The sequence below is a fragment of the Colossoma macropomum genome, unplaced genomic scaffold (genome assembly GCF_904425465.1).
Source record: "Colossoma macropomum unplaced genomic scaffold, Colossoma_macropomum, whole genome shotgun sequence".
In the NCBI taxonomy this organism is placed as follows: Eukaryota; Metazoa; Chordata; class Actinopteri; order Characiformes; family Serrasalmidae; genus Colossoma; species Colossoma macropomum.
In genome coordinates this window covers 2,453,775-2,474,622 of record NW_023494809.1, presented here as the reverse complement: position 1 = coordinate 2,474,622, position 20,848 = coordinate 2,453,775, and the positions used below count along the sequence as shown (strand labels likewise).

The following is a 20,848-nucleotide window of genomic DNA, read 5'->3' as shown; positions in this document are numbered from 1 at the left end:
ATTTGGGCTGCTTGGGTGAGCATGTGGGCCAGGAAAGAAGTGGCACATGGTGGTCTATCTAGGAACTGGAGGACGTTTCGCACCTCGTTGTCAAGCATTGTCTTGTTAGAGCACGGCACCGGGGGACCTCCTCCAACACCTCTGCGATGTCTTCAGGCTGGTCAAGGTACCAGCTATGCGTATATGGTGCGAAACTGCAGTAGAACCCAATGGCACCCCAAACCATAATGCCTGGTGGTTCACCCATATGGTGCTACAAACTGCAAGCCTCCATGAGCTTTTCGGTGCCTCTTTACATGGACTTGTCCACCACAGTGCAGTAAACTGAAGCAGGACTCATCTGAAAACACAGTACACCGGTCATTCTTCCTCTGGTCACCTTCTTGGTACCTTAGACGGTGTAGACGTCTGTTGTCGAGAATCAGCGGTAGCTAAAGTGCTGGGCAGTGGGCGGAAAGTCCCCACTGTCGAAAATGGCATAGAAGAGTGCTGTCGGTCACCCGTTGATGTGTGAGACATCTAAAGTGTGTGATGTGGTGGTCGGTCCATCACAGCCGTGCCCACCAGATGTCTATCCTTGGGTTCATTGCCGTATTAGAGAGGTCCAGACCCCTCACTTTCATTAAGTCCGACCCTCCTCCATCCCAACTGACAGCATACTCTCTTTGTGGTTGCATCCCATCCAACACGAGAAGTCCGAAAGCTGCATGGATGGCTGTCGCCTTCTTCACTAGGGCCCTAAAGAACGCTGAGCTAAGTTTATAAGCAAAATAGAATTATGAGCAAACACTTAATGAGGCCTATCCCGGAAAAGGATGGCATGCCCACTCCAGATAAGGGGAGAGGACCTGCCCCAGGTGGAGGAGTTTAAGTATCTCAGGGGTCTTGTTCACGAGTGATGGGAAGAGGGATGGTGAGATCGTCCGCAGGCTGGGACAGGCGGCAGCAGTGATGTGGTCACTGTACCGGACTGTAGTGGTGAAGAGGGAGCTGAGCCATAAGGCAAAGCTCTCTGTTTACCAGTCGGTCTACATCCCGACCCTCACCTGTGGTCATGAGCTTTGGTAATGACTGAAATAATGAGACAAGTGGTGAAAATTAGCTTTCTTTGCAGGGTGGTGGGCTACACTCTGCTTGATAAGGTGAGGAGCTCGGAGTAGAACAGCTACTCCTCTGCACTGAGAGGAGCCAGTTGAGGTGGTTTAGGCATTTGATCAGGATGTGCCCTGGACACCTCCCTGTGGGGGTTTAACAGGCACGGCCTACTGGGATGAGACACCAGGGTCATCCTAGGACCCACTGGAGGGATAATATCTCCAAATTGGCTGGGAGCGGGTTGGGGTCCACAGGAATGAGCTGGAGGAAGTTGCGGGGGACAGGGCCGTCTGAGATTCACTGCTCTCCCAACTGCTACCGCAACCCTACCTGGACTAAGCAGTTAAAGATGATTACGGTGATTAATGAGGTGCTCTGAACTTGCTTTTTGCAGTAGAGGTCTGCACAGGCCTGATTATCAATACTCATCTGATTTAACTACCAAATTACTTCAGTATTTACATTAATTACTAACTTACTTGCACTCCCCCCCCCAAAAGTTAGTGTGTTTATTGCCCACCCGCACCTGCCTACTTTGGGCTACGCATGTGGTCCTTGCCAACTCCGGCATTCGTTTGCTGTAATCCACTCCACGTCACTGTCAACGGACAAATGGGCAGCACCACAGCCGAGCAAAAAAACAAAACAAAACAAACAAACAAAAAAACAAAACAGCACAGCATTTTGGGTTTAACTACTAATATTCTATCTGTGTCAGCATCACATGATTAGCTAATTACTCCATTAACGTCTAGAAGTCAGTTGAAATTAAATCAAAGCCAAAAGAGACTGAAGCAGTGGCACAGGCTAAAAAGCCCAAAGAACCATCGTGGAAAGAAATCAGTTTGATTTTGTGCACAAGTTATTTACTGAAAGTTATATGGTGTCGTGCGTTTTGTTGCTTGTGATTACTAACATTTTCTCTGCAGCTCATTTGTTGCTTGCCTGTTCGCTTCTACAAGCAGCCAATGGTTGTCCAAGCCCACCCAACTCCGCCAGCCCTAATACCTGCCCGCATGAGCCCACAACCTGTTGGCTGTTTACCCGCAATGACCACGCAAATTATTTAGCAGATTATGCGGGACCCGTGGGTACCCTGCCTTGTGCAGACCTCAATTTTGCAGTCTCCGTTTTTTTACCAGGTCTAGGGGCATAACGTGCATACGTAATTTGCGTATGCACTGCTCTTGTAATTGTTTTCACACTCTATCATGACCCAACTACAAGTTTTAAACACATATGATGTATTTTTTCCCAGTGTGCAATTTATTTTTTTCCAATATGTCAAACTAAAACTTTTTTCATTTAGTGTTGCAGCTAAGTTGCAGGACACTTTACATTATAAACCCCAGTGCAATTTAGTTGCATTTGAGTTTCAAACAACTAAAGTTGCATTTAAGTTTCACCGCACAAAGCCAGCCAAACACTGATGGAATAGCAGTGCTAACAGCTTTCCGTCCACACAGAAGCACCACTAGAGCAAAAATCATGACAAACACATTCAGGCATGAAGAAAAAAAAATTGTGTTTATTTTGGTGAGCCATCAGGGTCGGAATAAATAGTGTGTGCAAGTGTTTGTTCGTCCTTTTGCCTCAGGCAGAGAACAATAAATAGGTGTCAACAGGTTACTGCTGTCGCCAAAAAAACAAAAAAAAAAAAAAAAAAATCAGAACAGAGGGCGTTTGGTCACGTCCACGCTCAAATACCAACACTGCCTCTCCTCCCTCACTCTTTGTATCCCACTCCTCCTTCTGTCTTCCTCTGCCCTGTATTAGGTTGTAGTGCATTCCTTTATAAACCTGTCTAAAGTTTTGTCCAGTTTTCACTGAGTTACGTAAACGCTGTCAGCCACACATGGGGACTAGACTCTCAGCCCAAGGCTTTGGACAGAACACACCTTAGTCACAATTATCACTGAATATACACTGAAAAAAGTGATGTGTTAAATGTACTTGATTCCAATGTGTTTATCATTTATACATTAATAAAATACATCAACACAGATGATCCCAAAAGTAAGTCGATGAAACCAAGTCGTAATTTATTTAAACTTGCCGAAATTATGTACACATTTGAACCAAGTGACTTCAGTGCATCCCTTTTTTAACTGTATATTCCTACAACAAAATAAAAAATCATCTACCCACAGCTCCATAAATTACTCATTTGGTCAGCTCAGTTAGGCTTGCCTCGTCAATTCCTTTTTTTCCTTTCCTTTTTTAATCTTTTTAATCAAGTAAACAAACATAAATGGAAAAAAAAACTATCTGTAGAAAATCAGCGAAAAATATTAACAGCTGCAAAAAAGAGTAAAATTTGGTTCTGCTAATGAAAACAACACAATTTCCAAAAATAATATTTTTTGTTCCACGTCAGGGCTTTGAACATTAAACCAAAACCCTGTTGTTTAAAAAAAAAAATAAATAATGCATGAAAGATGGAAAAGGCGCAAACAGGTCAGCTGAGTATTACTGTCTCTCTTGTGGTTTTAGTTCAGGCACTGTGCTGGCCTAATATTGTAGTGCAGAGAGTGCAGGTGGGAGTACTGGGTGGGTGTAGCATTCCTGAAGCGAAGTGGGGCCTGATAGCCAGAGGTGAGCAGGTGAGCGGGCTAATTGAGGGAAGGGGATCTCTCTGTGGTCCACAACAGCTCGATATAGGGCCATTTGGTCTGCAGGCAGCGCTTCACCGGGGTGTCGTCCGTACGCACCATGGGGTCTTCAAAGCCAAGGACTAGAGCAGTGCCCTCAACATAACTCACCTATGGGGGAGAAAGAGAAAGAGAGAGTGTATGTGAAAAAGAGAGAGAGAGAGATATCTGATGCATGTCTGGACAGCAAATGGCCGCTTATGAAACTCTCAAAGGCCAAAAAAACCAACACAAAAAACTCAGAATAACACGCTTTCACGTCTAGGGTTAGGGTGTCCCAGTTTTTGTTGAGATAGAGGGGTAGGGCGAAGCGTTGGGGCTACATGGCCCTCCAAACAGAGGGTTTTCAGAGGCAACAGTCCAAATGAAGTGTTATGAGGAAAAAAAAGAAAAACCGGCAACATGGCTGCATAAGAGACCAAAGAGACCCACAAATGTGAGGATTTTCTCCGTTAAAAAATTACGATAACCACTGTTTTATCTTAGTTTAATGTCATTTCAATGATATATGGTCGTTTTCTTTGTGACAAGCATGAAAAGACACTGAGGTGTTTAAAAACTCCAGCAGCACTGCTGTGTCTGATCCACTCAGACCAACACAACACACACTAACACACCACCACCACATGAGTGTCACTGCAGTGCTGAGAATGACCCACCACCCAAATAGTACCTGCTCTGTGAGGGTCCATGAGGGTCCTGACCACTGAAGAACAGGGTAAAAGGGGGCTAACAAAGTATCAGAGAAACAGATGGACTACAGTCTGTAACTGTAGAACTACAAAGTGCACCTATATAGTAAGTGGAGCTGATAAAATGGACAATGAGCATAGAAACAAGGAGGTGGTCATAATGTTATGCCTGATTGGTGTATGTTGAGTATGTTACAATAGACTTAATTAGATATTAGAACTAGAACAAAATTATTTAAATAATCATTGTTATTACTGCATATAAAATAACAAGTGATGCATAATGATATCAAAATCATGACGATATCAGTGGATAATTGCTTTGGTGTTGGACAGATGATTAGACTTGATCGATTTTTCAAGCTAATATTCGATGATGTAAGATTTCAGAGATGCTGGGCTACTACGCTAAAATCTTAGCATTTATTCAAATGATCGATTTGATCAAGAAAAACAAAAGAACTGGCCTTTTCATTCCAGGACTTTCAGAGGACACCGTATGTGCATGAACAATGTCAGATACCTGCATTGGTCCAGAAATCTCATATTTCATACGGTGCATCCTTAAAAATAACAAAAATTATGAAAATGACAAATGATGGTGAACCTTAAACATTAAACAGAGACCACAGCATCAACTAACAGATGCTGCTCTGAGCAGAAGATGATGAAGGACACAGTGGAAGGACAGTGTTCAAGCTGTAGTTTCTCTGTGTGTCTCTCATTAGCAACCTGGCCTCCTGCGATGACATCATCAGACCTGAAGCTGGTGATGGCTTCCATATGGAGGGCCTCTTATTGCCAGTGTGGAGCCTGGCCTACATACTGTGCCATGGTGACCATGTGTGGGAGCGCAGCCGGGGTGTGTGTGTGATTAACCGGTCCTTTATAACTGAAAACCATTATGAATGTGTGTGCGATATACGTTGAGCAGATTAAAAACATATGAGAATATTTATGTGTACCAGTGCACGTGCATTCACAAAATACCTTACAAGCAACATCATGAGGACCATATGTATGTGTAACCTGTCCTACACGTCGCGCCGTGAAGAATGTGTGTGTGTGTCTGTTGCCTCAGAATGTCACGGTCAGGGCTGACCAAAGTGGTTGTGGGTGTCCGCACTGACTGTGATGAGAGGTGCATTGACCCATGTAGACTGTTAAATCCAGGACCCACTCATCGCTGTCTGAAACGCTGAATGCTAAAACGCCCCAAGACGCACACACAGAGAGACATGTTTTTATGCAATGTCAGGACATGGGGTCACATATATGTCCCACATGTATTATATACACAGTGCTGTGCAAAAATGAGAGAACACTCTTTGTTTATTCAAATAAAATGGCCATTAGGTTATTCATTTTGTCCGCATAAGGAGAAAAAAGAATGAAACATAACTTACAGAAAATTACACAGAAACCTCAACTATTAAATATAATATTTTTAAGCATTCTCTGTCCACTCTTTGCCTTTACTACATCTTCCATTCTTTTCGGGAGACCAGCGATCAGTTTGTCAAAGATATCTGCAGGGATATTTTCCCACATCTTTAAAGCTCAGTCTTCAAAGTTGGTTGCATTTTCTGATTTCTGCAATCCAACTAATCCTAAATACATTCAGTGATGCTGAGGTCTGACTCTGGGGTTGCCAGTCCATAGCTTTGAGAACACCAGCACCTTCTTTGATCGATCTGCAAGTTTTCTTCTTATTTATCTATTTCTTTTTGCAGTAGCAGCCATCATTTCAGACATAGTGTTGTCCTCTTACAGTGGGAGGATGGATAGAAACATCTGTGGACTTTTTGAGATGTGAAGCATAGCAGCTTCGTTTTGCTCTCAAACATGAAAGTTTTAAGTAGTGTTTATATGACGGTGAGTTCTGGGGTTTTATAAAACACTAATTTATTGAAACTCATTTTTATATATGTATTCCTTTGACTGTCCACCTCCGTATGCAAGTAGATTCTCTTCTATCTATTGTCCTCGGATATGTAATAAACTAACTTGCCCTCAATGGCCATTTTGACTGGAAATGAAATAAATGCAGGGTGTTGTCTGAATTTTGTCTTGTATATGTAGGCAGCAACATGTAATTATATTATGTCTGATAAAGGTTTTATTCGTGTAACTACCTACATCTAATGAGAATTTTCTCATCTTAACTCTATGCCTAACTAACCTTAACCTCAATAATTACACAGAAATGATTTTATGGTTTTACCTTTTCAGTTCAAAAACACAAAACATGGATCTTCTGTAAAAAGCACACTTTGCTGCTCCTGACACTGTTTGCCTCTTTGGTCATTTGTGTCCTGAAAACATCCAAAAACAAGTATTTACACACATCCAATCAAAAGTCTCATCAAGGACTCATCCAAACTCTGCTCAACTGGGAACAATCTCAATTACACTGCATTCTTACCTATTTAGTTTCACAGAACAGACAGCAAACGCACTCCACTAACAGCGTAATTACTAACATACTGAGGGAAAGCACACATTCCATGCAGAATGCGTTTGGGTACAAGTGCCCAAGGATCCTCCAAGTCAGCTTGAGTGTGGCTTTAATTCCACACTGCTCCCTCTACTGTTCAGTGTATGTGCAGCCAGCTTTACAATGGCACTCAGACATTTGGCTAGATTGAACCTCAACAGCGCCGATGTTGACAGGATAACTGTCTCGATCCAAATCACCAGGCAGCTGATCGCATAGTTGCAGGACTCTGTCGCGTCATACTTCTTCACGGTGGCCAGCTAACCTCTCCTCAACCCCTTCCTGCTATGTGCAGAGAGTTAGCTGCTTTTGCCATTGACCGTGAGTGTCTTCATCTGCTTTCCCACGTTTGGATTAACTGCCCATGAAAAACTACAAGAAAGAGGAGCTCTCTTGGACAGAAGCTGCAGACACCTGCTATACAGATTCAACAACATAAGAATCAGCACACACTTCTTTGAAGATGAGGTCCAACCAATTTCTTCCTTTCAGATTCGGGTCAGCTTTGAAAAGCACAGCACTGAGAGTAGCTCACTATTAACAAGGTAGCTAGAAACACCTACCTTGTACCTACACTTGCTTTTTATCAGCATATGCACTTCTACCAGACGTGAATTTGACTGTAGATATTAGCCATAAACGAAAACGATAAATAACAAAACTGTTGGTGAAATTTGACCCTACACAATTTTAATGAATGAGGACCAACATGACTAAGCTAGAATTCTAACTGAATTAACAGACGACTAGCTGTTGCCTGTTTATCATAAAGAATTTGGATCAGGGATGCCTAAAACGTGGCCTGTGGGCCAACTTTTGAGAGAACAATTGTATTTTTATACTACTTTTAAATTCATGTTTTCCTCAAGTGTTTTAGTAACAAAATACAGTAAATATTGAGAGCTTTTTCTCAGGGTAAACTTCTACGTCACCTACTACAGATTTGTGGTCTGGGTGTGGGTTTAATATAGTACAGCAGTCATAAAATGCTGAGTGTAATAATTCAAATATTAAATTTGACAGAAACACCCATTTCTAATATGATGCCCTTTTCCATCAATGGCTGAATAAGGTAGGGAGGTGTAGCTAATAAACTGGCATTTATTGTTTTTATGACATGACCATGATTTGTATTCCTGGCATGCATTACTTCATTTTAGACTGAAATCGCACTCATTTGAGAAATGCAATTTCTGACAGATGTCAATGTTGCAGTCAGTGTTGTCTCCTTTTAAAACATCCTGCTTCTTAAGCTTCAGAGACATTACCACAAGTGTCAAGAGTCCAACTGGAAAGAACAGTAAAAAGGCATTTCCTCTGCCTGTCTGAGCCTGTTTCCTGTCCGAAGGGGGCTGTCGATCATGGCTGCCAGCTAACTGCATGGATATGGGATATGCTCCTTGTTGCCAACACTGTTTTCTGTTAAAACATGTCAACGGTGCACGTATGTTTCTTTAAAAAGATACAAGTATCGCCATGGGTGTGATTTCACGCACTGCAGGGCTTTATGCATTGTGTAGATAGCTGCTGGACAGAGTCACATTTGGCCAAGCTGTGTCTTTGGCTCCAGCTCTATCCTCCAAGTAACATACTGGTTGGTCTGGAAACACAATGACACCACTGTCTGTAATGTGTCAGAGAGGATCTTTTATACAGGGTGGTTCAAAAAGATTAATCCGATTTCGAAGCGCCATATTTTTACAACCGTGAGTCGTCTAGGAACCAATCACACACCAATTGAAGGGGGGTGGTCATAGAGTTTCTCACTGTCACCGGAAGATGGCTCCCTTCAGTCTGAGAGGAGATGGAAACCCCTGAGGAGAAAGCGTTTGGAGTTCTCCACTTCAATAAGAGTGAATCCGTCATAACTGTGCAACGTGATTTTCGTGGGCAGTGAAGCTCCAACAGCTCAGAGCGTTCGGCGTTGGTTTCACAACACTGGATGATCTCCAAAATCGCACTGAAAGAGCCGTGAGTGCAGTGAGACCCGACATACTCAATCGAGTACGGGATGAATCTGACTATGGTGTTGATGTTGTCCGTACAGCTGGAGGAGGTTCATACTGAGACCTTGTACAATTACATAAACTTTATGCTCAATTAAACCATTTACAGTTTACTGCATTGATCTGTAATGATTTACAAGTGAAATAAATCATTTTCAAATTGGATGAATGTTTTTGAATCACCCTGTATATGCAGTGGCCAAATAACCAATTACAGGTAATGATAGCTGTGAAGGTGATGAAGGTCACAGCATGCTGAGAGAATATTTTAGACTGAAGATGATATGATAATCTATGGTTCCAGGGATCATCAACACCATTTTTACTGAATTAAATACTATACCTCTACTCAACTGCTTGACTAATCAGTTGTAGTGTTCTTTGCTGGCTAAGATTCTGGACTAATTTAATTAATTTATTTATTTTTTATTTATAAAAAAATTGCTTATGTCTTATTGTTCATTCAATGGGCTGAAAAGCAAGACAGATGAAGCATTAATAAGTATTAAGAAAAGTGGCTGAATGTTAATTTTTTTATTATAATGATTATAAACATAAAAATGAATTACACTAGATTACACCTTATAGTCATGTTTATCATACATTATAAAGTGTTAATATAATGCATTATAAGTAGTGTTGATAACATGTTATACTGTCAGTGCCAAAGAAGTCAGTCCCAGCTTGGAGAGTGTAAAGTAAAGACAAATACCAAGCTAACGGTGGTGTACATTACATTTCCCACATTGGGTAAAACACTGATGGCAGCTCTAGTTTAAACTCTGACATTTGAGGCCTGTAATGTGCTTTACTGTGTATGTTTTAGTGTTTCAGTAAATCCTTCAGTAAATACTTCAACTTGAAGTCTCACTCTTAACACTAGAGGAGGCTTTAGTACAGTACGCTTCACTTTACTTAGAGCGGATAAATACCACTTATGAGCTCTTATAATTTGTTATGAGCAGTACTTATAATGTATTATGTTAACAATTCATAACGCATAGTAAGCATGGCTATAACATGTAATGCATTTTTATAAATATTTATAGCCATGTTTATGATGCCTTATGAATGCATTATAACATGTTATGAATGTGTTTATAGATGCTTACAAAGGTGACATTAATAGAAAGTGTTACCGACTTTTCCTTCTCCTGTAAAGTTACCACTTTGGAGATACAAGGTTTTCTTCTGACAACAGCGACATATAATAATATAATATAATATATAACCTTAAAAAAAAATATTCACAGAACAAATTCTTCTCCTACAAATGGCAGATGGCAGTGGCACAATGTAAAATAGCTAAAATAGCACATGCCTCAGGACAGACTCACAAGAGAGACAAATCCTGATTCCAATTTTTATGAGAAGTATAGCCAAAATGGGAATTAGAACCAGGCCGCAGCATCTTTGGCTGATTTAAATGGCTTGTGCAGAAAGGTGACCTGCTCTTTGGATGTTCGTTTGAGCACAGCCTCCTAGGAAACCAGTTAAAAAAAAAAGTTCAGACTTCACAGTAAAAGCCTGGCACAGCGGAAGCCTCCACAACAAAGGCTGACTGCTTCACTGCTGCTCTTAATGCACTTGCCAGGGGAAAGAAGGACCCCATGTGCCGGTGTGTGTACACATTTCCTCACACACACACACACACTCTGACTGAACGCTGTCCTTTCCTATTAGCGCTGAAGGTCTGTCAATCTCTCACACTTCCTCTGGAAGGCAAAGGTCGCTCGCTCATGCTCTCTCACATGCAGATAAATGGATATCAGGCAGGCAGTGTGTGTGTGCACGAGTTGGCTGGCATGTGTTAATGCCATTAGGCTCTTTATAGGGACGGGAGTGGAAAGTGGAAAATGGGAAATGGCTCTCCGCGCTGGGTCGGGGGAAAACACTCAGCTACCGGTGACAGTAAAAAGACACACAAGATGAAAATCCCAGCCAGCTTGCACACTCTGCAAACGATGAACATATAAAAGAAAAAAAGCAAAACATGACATCTGACGAATGGATTTCAATTAAGGATATGAATTAGAAGACAGAATGATTTTAGAGCAGCTCCAAGAATGATTTTTAAAACCTTTTAGTACATCCACCCTCAATTAAAGGCTAAAATGATTATACAACTACCAGTGTTGGGGAGTTGGTGAGTTACAAGTTGCTAGGCTACTAATTTAGCTACATTTCTGCAAAGTAGCTTCTGACAGCCTAACTGAAACGACATGATCTCAGAAATGAAGCTTGATTAAAGCTACTTCTTGAATTTGGCCCTGTTAAGGGATGTTCCAATTATTTTTTTAACCCTGATTTGCTCAGTGTACAGTTTTTCCCCATCTAAAACTGTTAACAAGCAATGTTTCAAATCTCTTCACATAGTTACAAAAACAACACCTCCTGGACCAAACCATGAACAAAATTTTCCTTGCTACATTAAGTCTATCAAGTGCTCTAACCCTTTACTTATGTCTACCTAAAAGAAGAAAAAGACATTAGGCTGGATTTTACCAAATAACCTTTTAATCTTAATCCAGCTAGTTAAATGTGTCACAGTATTAGACTAAGAAATGGTATTTATGATCTAACAAATATGGTTTGAAATCGCTCAAATTCACTCCTACTAGCTAATCTCGCATTTTACGTGACATCACACTGTATAGTTGGCCCCAATTTGAGGACCGAATCACGGAGTGACTGTGCTGCACAATGTGCTTTGTGAATGATTCACCTGCAAGACGCAACAAAAGCTGAGAAAGACAAGATCTTTAATTCAGTGTTTTCAGACTCCAGGCTTGGAGCCCCTGAACTGTATAGTTCAGTGTTTCTCTCTGCTGTTCACCTCGTTCAGCTCAAGAAGGGATTAATTAGCTAATAATATCAGGTATTTTAACCAGGAAACCACAGCTATGCAGTGCAGGGGTTTCAGGACTGGAGCTGAACTCTGCACTAACTGAACTAGCAAACTTACAGAATCACGTCTGTCGAAACACGACGTCGTTTTCTGACCCACAACATTCAGTCTGATATTTAACGTTTATGTTTCTCCATTTAAATGTCATTTAAATCTCCAGAAACAGAGAGTAAAGTTATCCCGGCTGTCTGCAGCTCCGTTAGGGGGACGACTGTTTATCTCTCGGCTGTTAACATCAGCTAAAGTTATCTAAAGGCCAGCATTGATCACATCTGTGTTAATCAGTTGATGTTGTTCCTCCTATGATCACAGAGTGTTTCTCCTCTTTATGCAACACCATGGGATCCTTTACCCACCCTGACGTGAAGAGCCGGTGGGCTTCTGTGCTTTTAAATGCTCCGAGAGACTCCAGAACAGGGAGAGGGGCTGAGTATGAGATAAATATAAATGTCAGGAAAACACAAATTTGGTAGCTTTTCCGCCAGTTTAAGTGGGATCAGGAGTTCAGGGGGAAACTGTTTAAGGATCACAGACTATTTTATCGACTTTGTCGAAGTAACGAGTGATTTTGGCCATCTTTCACCTCTAGTTATGTTCATGTAGAGCACTGAAGCCAGAAATTCAGTCCCAAATATGATGACCACAACAGAAACATGAACGTGACTGAAAACCTAGGATAAAATAAAGCGAAAATCAAGTGAAGTGAAGTTATGTGATCATTAGCCAGCATACGTAAAGATCAAACTTCAGTTTGGCTATTTCGAACTTCTCCTTATGAGGCATTTCTGTGTTTATCTACATTTATTTTTGTCATTTTACTGTCCAAAGTTTCTGCATGGAATTCTCCACCACCAATTTTTCACTTAGTTAGGAACTCATCCTTTGATCTATTGATATGCTTATGTGACATATTTTCATATTAGCTGTTGCTTAGCCTTTAAGATAGTTGATACTTGGTCCACTAAAACATGCCAAAAGATCTGATCTGGACATCCCTAGTCCTTCTTATTTGAACTTCTCTTTAGACGAATGTAGGTTCCTGGGACTACTTATTATCATTTGATAATTAAGGTGTCTCGGTGAGGACCTTCAAAGCAGTGGGCTTCCTTTTAATGTGGAGCTAACTAGAGACAGATGACTGACCATGAGGATACAAGTCTACAGAGAGTAGCGGTGGAGTGAGGGGGCTGATGAAATGGGTCTGAGGCGGACGCACAGACGTCAAGTCAGTAATCACATTCAGACCACTCGACATGCAGGGGATCAGACAGGATAAGGCTAACTGGCTAGTGCCCGCCTGCTTAGTGCACGGAAAAAAAGGCTGTCTGAATAAGTGTGTATGGGCATTGCATGGGTGAGGGTGTGTGTTACCTTTTCGTTGTGGTTGGACTGCTTTAGGCCATTATAGTGATACACAGGAAATGAGTCTGGAATCCCCTGAGTCCTGCAAAGGCAAGAGGAGATGTGAGTTTGTGTGTGTGCACGCGTCTCACTACTTTGGGGGGGTAACTGCGTGCAGCAGGGGTGTAAATCTCAGACCCTACGTTTTTTTTTATTCAATTACTTAGGAAGTTATGTCATACATTCTAATGCTAATCAATCCAATTATTTTGATACCATTTAGGGATGGGCATTTTCGTCAATAGTACACCCCCCAACCCGCAGCCCTGAAATAAAAACGAAAAAAAACGGGGATAGGTATATTCAGGTTACAGGCTAATGGGCATTGGACGCATCAGAAGGCAGTGACGATACTCAGCATCTCACTATTGCTGTACCATATTAATCTCAGACCCAAACCACAAATCCATAGTGGGTGATGTGGCTTGAAATTAAACCACGAACGGCATTCGAGGTCATTAAGGTCATTAAGATAAAAATATACATTCTGTCTGTTTTCATCAGCAAAGCCACCTTTTATTTAACTTCATACTTTTCAGCTTGAAAACTCTTTATAAAGAGCTGGTTAGCTGATATCAAACCTGATAAATGCACTAAATGTTTAGTTTTCAGTTTCCATCTGAATTTACATGACCCAATCATGACCAAATCATCATGACCAAATCGTAAGGCAAACTATTCAGTAACTGCATGAAATAAATGTAACTTTTTTTTTTGTAAAAGCTCCCCTCAAATTAACAGAAAATGTGTTTTATGATCATAAACATATCTCTATATGCTTACAATTTACTGCTGAAAGCCAAAAATCTTAGCCGCTCTTTGTATTATTCTATAAAAATAATTTGTACGGAGCAGATCACTGAAGAGACGCCATCTGTTTATAGTTTATAGCCCAGATTTGTGGAAAAATGGGTCGACTTTCAGTAGAAAAAAAAATTGTGAGTTCAGCTTCTTTTATTATAAGGGTTTAAAATTACATCACCCATCTATTTGACTGGAAAGAAGACAGTTACAGCTCTAATACGACCCCCACCTTTAGAATGTAGCTTATGAAATATGAAAGTTATGAAGAATATGACGAAGTGCGTTTTGGAACCACCGGTGGTCTCAAGGTGTTGAATACCACCAAAGGGGCCATATAAAAAAATCTTAATAAATCTGTGAGCCAGAGAAAAAATGTTTTTAATTCATTTTTAATTAGTGTTGTGCTGTAACCCGAACGGAACTAACCCGAAAATATGCAAAAACTAAAGTAAAATATGGGCACTTGTAATAGACCTTGAAATATTACATGAACACTTGAAATATTCAAAACTCTAATGTCCACATGAGCTCGGTCTTTTAAACCTACCTATGTGCTTGACATACACACCTGGCATCCTTTCTTTGCTGCAAGATCATTAATATACTTGGGCTCAGTTTCTGAGCTGCTGACCTGGCGTTTTTGTTGAACTGCAGCTGAAATGCGGCTAGTGTGTTTGGTGATATGACAGGTGTAGAATTGTGTAGAACTGAGGTGTATTCGCTGTCCCATAGACTGGTAGGAGAATCAGAGCACACATTATGTTGCAGTGCATGCTGGGGACTGTAGTGCAGCACATTGTGAAACGGGCTAATATTAATAGAAAATTAAAACACTTCTGTGGGTCGGATGGGATTGTGTGGTGGGCCTGATCTGGCCTGCGGGCCTTGTGTTTGACACGCTTTAAATGCAAGGCAAAAGAGTTTCTACGCTTTTCATCACAGCACTAAAACATGAAGCAGCTCTAGAAACACGCAACATAAATACTAGTCACTAATCACAGTAGTCTACAAACGACTAACGCCCTGCAGCCCAAACTAAATTACATCTGCTAAAGGGAAACTAAGTACAGAACTAGATCAAGTGACAGTTAGTAAAAGATACTCAACATTTTCTACTCAACGCATCTTTTTATACAAATATCAAATTAAAAAGTAAAATCCTAACCATTAAAGAACAGATTGACCATATGCTGGATGCTGTAATCACCTTAAGCTTATTGCTGTATGGATTTTCTGAAAACATCCCTAATGTCTGTGCCCTAAACAACAAACCAGTACAGGACCTCCAGGTTATTTCTTTTTACTGAAACAACCAAAACATCCCTACCCCTACCATTCTCAGTCCCCTTCCCTCTACACTGATCTTCCTTTCTTTAACAACCTAACACCAGCTCATTTTCAAGCATTTAACCTATGAATAATGTGTATATCAGAACAGAGTGAAGAGAGGCTCCACTGTTAGGACAGAGAACTGGCGCAATACGGCATCATTCAGACTCTACGTCACTCCAAAATGTTGATGTAGAGAACATGCATGTTTTTTTTTGCTTAAGAAAACGCTTAAACATCTCAGTTTGGCTCAGGCTAATCAAAACGCACATAAAACCCTGCTGCTCATGTAACATGAAAAGCGACGCAAGAACTTGAAGCCTTTGTCTGTAAAAACGTCTTTGACATAATAGATATTTTGCGCTGACAACTCATTGGGGCACAACGGCCAAGCCAAACAATCATGAAACTCCCTGGCTGCGGCTGCCGAAAGGCAGGGAATGAGTCCAGCGTGCCAAAAGTCCTGCAGCCCAGCTTTAAGCTTCACCGAGACCCAAACACATTCTCCTGACAGCAGCCAAATACCACCGTCTAGCTCTGTACCACACACTGGCAGACCTACAACAGCAGTGGTGTGTATGCGTGTAAGCCTGCAACGGGGTTAGCATGTTTGATTTGATGGTAAATGGAGGCTTTTCAGCGAGGATCCCTAAAGCCCTAATCTATTTAACACACAGTCAGAGAAGCTGCAACTCCATGCCAACTCTAACCCTCAATCCTGCTCTCTTTTCCCCCAACTCATTAGAGCAGAGAGGCGCAGGGCTAAAAGAACAGAAGGAGAGAAGCATAGAGGTGAGAGTCACATTACACTTTTATTACCTTCGTGTTTATTCAGTTTCAGGTTGCTATTACTGTTATCACCTCAATTATTTTCAAAGGCTTGGCCCGTAGAAGGCACGCCAATAAAAAGAGAGAGAGAAAGAAAGAATAAAATAAGAGGCAGACTTTTTCTAAAACCTGACCGATTTATCAGGTCACTTACAATATTGGTTGGTACTGAGACCCCATGCATTTATCGGCAAAAGTCCCACCAATAACTAATGGGATAACTTGTAAAGAACACGCGCTTCAGAGGATGTGATCGTTTCATGCTCATGTGCCAGTCTTTATAGAAACTGATAAGCTCCAACTAGTGGGTTTTCCATCTACCCCTTTTCTGTCAAACTTGAAAATGTCTAAATATCAATAAAAAGAGTTTTCATGCTTGGAGAAAGTTGGGTTTTTGATAAATGAGAAATACAAAAACTGGTGACGAAATATGTAATTATTTTCTTTGCTTGCTTAAGGGTGTGCTGAGTGTAAAAAGAGTCAGTTTAACCTTTTCAACTCCTCGGGACCACCGGTGGTTCCAAAACGCACGTCGTCATATTCTTCATAACTTTCATATTTCATAAGCTACATTCAGAAGGTGGGGGTCGTATGAGAGCTGTAACTGTCTTCTTTCCACTCAAATAGATAGGGTAATGTAATTTAATAAAAGAAGCTGAACTCACAACTGTTTTTATCTACTGAAGGTCGACCCATTTTTCCACAAATCTGGGCTATAAACTATAAACAGATGGCGTCTCTTCTGCTCTATAAAAAATACATAGAGCATCTAAGATTTTTGGCTTTCAGCAGTAAATTGTAAGCATATATCAATATGTTTATGATCATAAAACACATGTTCTGTTAATTTGAGGGGAGCTTTTACAAAAACAATAATAAATAAATAAAATAAAAACATTTCTTTCATGCAGTTACTGAATAATTTGCCTTACGATTTGGTCATGTAAATTATACCCTGGTGAACATTAACAAAGAGGTATTCCTAATATCTTTGAAGATTTACCAACAATACCTCATAATTTACCGCAAATTTGCATCTTTATTTTCATATCAAACTGTACTAAATGATGTAAGAACACTCAGTGAGTGACAAATAACATCTAACCAGTAGATCACTTCTTACTTTGCATTTTTTTAATCCTCTCAAAAACGACAACCTTTATTGAGACTCTTTTTAAGACATGATCAGAATTAATGCTCAACTTTAAAGAAGAATCACTAAATTAAGTTAAATGAATATAAAAATAAAGATTATACAACTGATATTGACTGTCTCAAAATCTGCACTGGAGGTTCTGAATTATAAACCCTAAACAATTAATTTTCTTTTGCCATCTGACAATTCAGAGCTGACAGTTAAATCAGTCAGTAAAGCACTTTTTAACTAAAACTATGCAAATCTGTTAATTTCTCAGATTTCTGTCATATTAACTAATTACTGGCTGATCAGCTGGCATGTAAATTTTCAGCTTCTTAAAGCAGCGTTGGTCACAACTCTAATTGGATCATATACATGCACAACCTGTATGATGGACAGCATGTGGCTTGTGATATTGCAGGTATGGTATGTTACCTGATCGGGGAAGAACTCGAGCAGGAATGGACCCAACAGAACGATTCCTAGACCCTCAGGATCCAACTTGCTCTTCATCAGATTTACACTGTTTTGAAAAAGCAGGAGACAGTGATTAGGTACTTCTCTGAATAAGAGGGATTACAGCATACCTTTTTATTAGTTAAGGGATGGGCAACTTGACTACAAATGTTAAAAATCAATAATATTAAGGACGCAAATTGATGATCATTAACTAGATTGCACAGTGATTAACAGTTGTATAGTTAAGGCACTGTAAACGGCCTTACAACAGCAAGACTTTTTGGTTTTCTGAAGCTTTTATTTTCTGGCAGATATAGAAATAGACTGCCCAATAAACTAGGCAGCTCAGACAAGCAGTCACAGTAGAGGGAGAGGAGAGATGGAACAGCTCTGTGAATAAGCTGCCCTGTAAAGCTCAGCTTCATTTGTGTGAAATTAAAGCCAGTACAGTATCTGGCCTGCTGGTTTAACGTATTGAGACCGAGAAAAATTAAAGTTTGAGAATTTCAGTAATTTTAAGAGAAAATAAGTCTATTGGTTGACATATGTTTCCATTAGTTCATCACAGGCATAGTGAGTGTATATATACACATACACAGATCAGGCATAACATTCTGACCACCTCCTTGTTTCTACGCTCATTGTCCATTTTATCAGCTCCACTTACTATATAGGTGCACTTTGTAGTTCTACAGTTACAGACTGTAGTCCATCTGTTTCTCTGCATACTTTGTTAGCCCCCTTTTACCCTGTTCTTCAGTAGTCAGGACCCCCATGGACCCTCACAGAGCAGGTACTATTTGGGTGGTGGATCATTCTCAGCACTGCAGTAACAGGTGGTGTGTTATTGTGTGTTGCGCTGGTCTGAGTGGATCAGACACAGCAGTGCTGCTGGAGTTTTTAAACACCTCAGTGTCGCTGCTGGACTGAGAATAGTCCACCAACCAAAAATATCCAGCCAACAGTGTCCTGTGGGCAGCGTCCTGTGACCACTGATGAAGGACTAGAGGATGACCAACACAAACTGTGCAGCAGCAGATGAGCTATCGTCTCTGACTTTACATCTATAAGGTGGACTGACAAGGTAGGACTGTCTAAAACGGACAATGAGCGTAGAAACAAGGAGGTGGTCATAATGTTATGCCTGATCGGTGTGTGTGTGTGTATATGTATAGTGAGTGTGCATATAAAAGCTGTATAGTGTTTGTTTTCATGTTAAATTTCCTTAGACTTGACATACTAAACTGTGATGAGGAGTTATGATGCTCAGGAATAGCAAGCTCTGAAGCTAAATATAACCATGAGTAATGCCTGGAATTTCACTATTATTACTTTGAAACAAGCTGGCCGATTTACAAATGAACAGACTTTTCCTTTTTAAGGGAGCAAGAGCCTCCAGCCTCCCTGAACAACACACACTCAGACAGATGATAACCTTAGCAATCAGGGCAGATACAGCCACTCTCACGCTCTCACAGGTTATTTCATCACTTATGTTTTCATGGTAATTAATCGTGCCAGAACGTTGATTATTATGTGCATATTTGGAACAAAACCGCAGAGGAATTTTTAGACACTTGAATGATGTTGCAGTACAGCTGTTCACTAAACAACCTTTATTTTCTCGCATAAAATCTGCTTTAAAAGCTGTCCTGACGTCAATAATACAATTTAAAAATAATTTACATATCACAGCTGGGTATTTTTAATCAATTATAATAATCAATTATTTAGAAGTACACACACACAGACGTTTGTCTTGCTATACATATGAGGACGTCCTTAGGTCTCTATTGATTTTTGTGTTACTGTAGCTAAATAATATTACACCTAAACTTAAACCTAACCCTAACCTTAACCTCAGTATCCAAAAGGCAAATTCTCTGCTCTTTTAGTTTACAAATAAAAAAGTAATTGTGGTGAAAACAACACATGCTCAAGTGAGCACCAGCAAAACAACCTCACCTCAGCAAAAATTTCATATAGTCCAATCCTACATGGGGTCCTCACAAGTATAGCAATACAAGAACACACACACAGACACACATACACACACATATACACACACACACACACATTTTCTACACCGCTTATCTCTGTGGGTCGCAGGGGATGCTGGAGCCTAGCCCAGCGTATAAAACCCCTTAAATACCCTACTTCGCAGTTTTCCATGTAGTTGCTATGTAACAAGCCTAGAGATGTAATAATGCCGGAAATGTAAGAGGTTAAGCAAACACTACAGTGAGTTTAGATTGCAGCGGCATCAACTAACCAATTAAATCAATGATGTTTATAGTAAAAAACACTTGTCGATGAATGTTGTTATTGATCAGCTAGCTTGACACAGCTTACGTATCTTATTTAATGTCACATAATTTCATCAAAAGAAAGTACAGATAGTGGAAACTGTAGTGCAGGACTCAAAAAACCCAAAAATATCCGAACACTTCACACAAAACTGACTCTGACTGTTATGCGTGACTGTCTCTGTGTGATCGGCAATGCCAGGTTTGCTTACGTTGTAACTGACCACACAAACTAATTAATTTAGTGCTGCTTTATCATCAGGGGAAAATAATTAGTTTCTTGTTTTTGTCATTTTTACACTGGAATATTTAAAATAGTCTTTTCAAGACCACTGCAAAAGATCTGTCGCTATGCTTGTGAAAAAAGTCCTCCTTTTTTTCTGGTAAATATATTTTAGAAAATAAGGTAGGTTATTTTCATTAATGTGCCTTTCGACAAAAAAGTCTCAAAGAGAAAAAAGCAAAAGATTAAACAGGTCTACAACGAAGCCCCCAAAAATACAATTTAAATAATAAATAATAATTATGACATTGTTTTGAATTTCTAATTTCTAATCTCTTTGATTTGTTACTTTTTAAACCATAATTTGAATTATTATGCATTTCATCATTTGTAAAGCACTTTGTATGACCACAATGTAGGAGCTGTACAAATAAACTTGCCTTGCCTTTTCTTTGCTCTCCTGCAAATGGGTTCAAACAGTTTGAGCTACAGCAGATAAACAGTGCTTCAG

General features: G+C 40.2%; 1 protein-coding gene across 2 annotated transcripts in view; it reads right to left on the bottom strand.

Moving 5' to 3' along the window:
• Positions 1–2,603: 2,603 nt before the first annotated feature.
• The window catches only part of mindy3 (MINDY lysine 48 deubiquitinase 3), a 90,660-nt gene continuing 72,415 nt past the window's right edge, over positions 2,604–20,848 (bottom strand). The window contains exons 13-15 of one of the 2 annotated variants that reach the window (XM_036558543.1): positions 17,785–17,872; positions 13,221–13,286; positions 2,604–3,857 (exon numbers count right to left, since the gene is read on the bottom strand). In XM_036558543.1, the coding sequence (XP_036414436.1) occupies positions 3,708–3,857; positions 13,221–13,286; positions 17,785–17,872 (304 nt within the window). In that variant the 3' untranslated portion in view covers positions 2,604–3,707. Of the gene's footprint in view, positions 3,858–13,220; positions 13,294–17,784; positions 17,873–20,848 lie in introns of both variants that reach the window. The other variant, XM_036558542.1, reaches the window with a different exon arrangement.